Raw genomic sequence first — 2730 nt, forward strand, 5'->3', positions numbered from 1 at the left:
GGGTTCAGCGTGACCTCGCCAAAACATTCAGCTCGACATATCAGGACTTAAGGAACAAATGGATGATGTCGACTACATCCATCTTTTACGCACACTTGTGAGCAGAGGTAGAGTTCATCTGTCTTGGGATGAAATTTGACCGCTTTAAAGAGAAGACTGCTGTTATTTATATTTCAGTGTCAACAGACCCCTCGACAAGCGGTACGCGTCATAACTTCCTGCGCTTTACTGCTGGTTATGATTAAAGACGGCTGGAAATGAGGCTCATAAATATGCAGTTATTTCTTAAAACAGCTGGGCATGTAGTTTTCAGCATACGCTACTCCAAAAGGAGGAGTGGATTTGTTTAGTACTACTTTTCAGACGAGGATTAATACATTCTGTGAGTGTAGCATTAATTTAAAATCCTCAAAAGGTTGAAAATTGTGGCTCACTGGTGTGTTTTAGTTTTTAAATCAACAAAAGTCCCACAAATGACTCAAAAGTGATTTGGTTAGTTCAGATTAATGCTTTTGTCTCCTGTGAGTGATGCAGCACAACAACATGTTTAAGCAGGAAGACTTTGTTGCTGTTTTTTGGGGGGATTGTTTTTTTTGTGGGGTTTGCGAAGAGAACTTTCAGCGTTTCCGTTCCTGTAGCTGTTCCTGCAGCCTCACCAGCACCTGCCTCAGTAGGTAAATTACTTTATTTTAAACATTTTAACTGAATTCATTTTGAATCGAAATTGAGAGAGGAAACATCTAAACAGTGTAAATGTTTTCCTGTTGTCGTTGCTGCAACTGAAACCACGGCACAGCTCGCTCAGATCATAAATAGCAGCAAATAAAACAACATCAATAGAAAGACTTTAATAGAGAACATCACCTCACCGCCTGCTCTGTTAAGAAAGAACAGATTTGAAATATAAAAATGTAAACAAACTGGAAGTTTGCCAGAGCAGCCATGTCCAGTGAAATTCAACATCTGGGCCTCACGTCTGACTGCTCAGTTCAATTTTAATCAGGCACTGATTGTTACCTAAAAACACACCAACCACAAATCAGCGTTCAGGTCGAGTAAAAAGAATCCCAGTGAAGTATTTTCAGCTTCAGAGCAGTAAAAAAACAGAATGTATTTCACCATTTTTAGCGACACAATGAGTGGCGGTTAGTTTCCGTACCCAAAGTGCAAGAAGCAGCCGAGGTCAGCGTCAGCTCGAGTTTCCCTGCTCGGATCAAATGAAAACTTTATTCTGTAGTGCACAGCAGGGACATCCCAGAACCTGCTGCTTCAGCTGGCGTTTATACACATTGAATCACAAACATTTCATTCCAGTTCTTTACAAAAACAGTCGTGTTGGCTTTTATTTGCTTCAAACCTCAGCCTTCCTCTGCTGTAAATGGCTCTCTGACTCTAGTCAAAGTTCTGAGGTTAAAGGTTAATCTGAGTCTGACAGGACGATGATCTCGTCTGGGTCACACTGTGTCGCCACGTTGACCTGCAATCACACAGACAGCAGCATAAAGTATTTACTCTTCTGGAGAAACACTCGGAGTATCAGCAGAATAAAAACATCTTTAAAAACATGTTGATACCGGTGTGCCCACATCACATGACCAATTTAAGGTGACGTGGCAACAAGACGCACCCTCGCTGAGCCTCAGTTGTTAACTGGTGTTAAAAGTGAAGACTTCAACTACGTTCCAGTTTTTAGTGTTGAGAGGCCAAATAACACCAGAGTTATGATAATTCACACCATGCTTTTCAACGCCCTTTACTATTCATGGAAAAATTCACCTTGTCAGCCTATCACAAAATTATATGGCAACACACCATTTGGTTGCTTAGTAACAGACGAAAGTTTTGAGAAAATTGCTGCGAGAACAGCAATTTTTGAGATTTGTGGCATTAAGCTCGTTTGGAGTGAAGTGGGGGGTTTTCTGCGTGTCTGTCAAAGCAACGACGCAGCTACAGCTGGACAAAAAAACACCAAAGGCAGCCTTCAATGTAAACACCGTCTCCAGGTGGACAACAGGAGGAGTGATACACATCCTGTTGTCAGGCCTGTGGTTTGCCCCTCTGTCTTGTGGGCAACAGGAACTAGTTTTCAGAGTGGCACAAATAATTTGTGTGAACAGATACACACTTCTGAGTGTAAGTAGTTGGATAAACCTGTTTACAAAATTTGTAAAAAAAAAAATATATATATATATTTTTTTTTACATGTATGTATATTTAGACTTCAAGCTATAAAAATGATTTGTTAAACATTTAAACATATTTAGCAAAAACCTATTTCACTTTTCACCACTTTGAGGTTTTATTTTTGTGTGTTATTTTAGGTCCATTGTGTTGATACAGTTTGTCAAAATGACAAAATAACTGTAAATTCAGACACGTGAGGTGTTTTATTCAAAGTGTCGTCCTCACTGCATCGTTTCTATCCTGAAACTCAGCTCCTCTGGTATGACTCTATTTGCCCCACCTTGTTTTTCTTCGGTGGCGGTGTCGACTGCGAGCTGCTGACCACTTCCTGCGTTGGCGTGTTTGCTCGAGTGGTCTCTGGAGAGTTGCAGCTCACAACGCCCATATCCAGAGGGATGTCCGCATCACTGAGGAGAATGAAAGAGCCAAGATCAACAAACATACAGAGAATAAATGAACCCAGAGAAATAAAACCATGAACTCAAGTTCAAAGAGCTGAAACTACAATTTAAATGAGAGCAGGATTTTCGATAACTGGACATTTTC

At 40.6% G+C, this 2730-nt stretch overlaps 1 protein-coding gene across 1 annotated transcript in view; it reads right to left on the minus strand.

Annotated features, from left to right (window-relative positions):
• Positions 1-833: 833 nt before the first annotated feature.
• Positions 834-2730, minus strand: part of daxx (death-domain associated protein) — a 10656-nt gene continuing 8759 nt past the window's right edge. The window contains exons 9-10 of the mRNA XM_013914974.1: positions 2465-2591; positions 834-1477 (exon numbers count right to left, since the gene is read on the minus strand). Of these exons, the coding sequence (XP_013770428.1) occupies positions 1418-1477; positions 2465-2591 (187 nt within the window). The 3' untranslated portion in view covers positions 834-1417. The remainder of the gene's footprint in view (positions 1478-2464; positions 2592-2730) is intronic.

Source organism: Pundamilia nyererei, unplaced genomic scaffold (assembly GCF_000239375.1).
Source record: "Pundamilia nyererei isolate P.nyererei 1_Seehausen unplaced genomic scaffold, PunNye1.0 scaffold00242, whole genome shotgun sequence".
NCBI lineage: Eukaryota > Metazoa > Chordata > Actinopteri > Cichliformes > Cichlidae > Pundamilia > Pundamilia nyererei.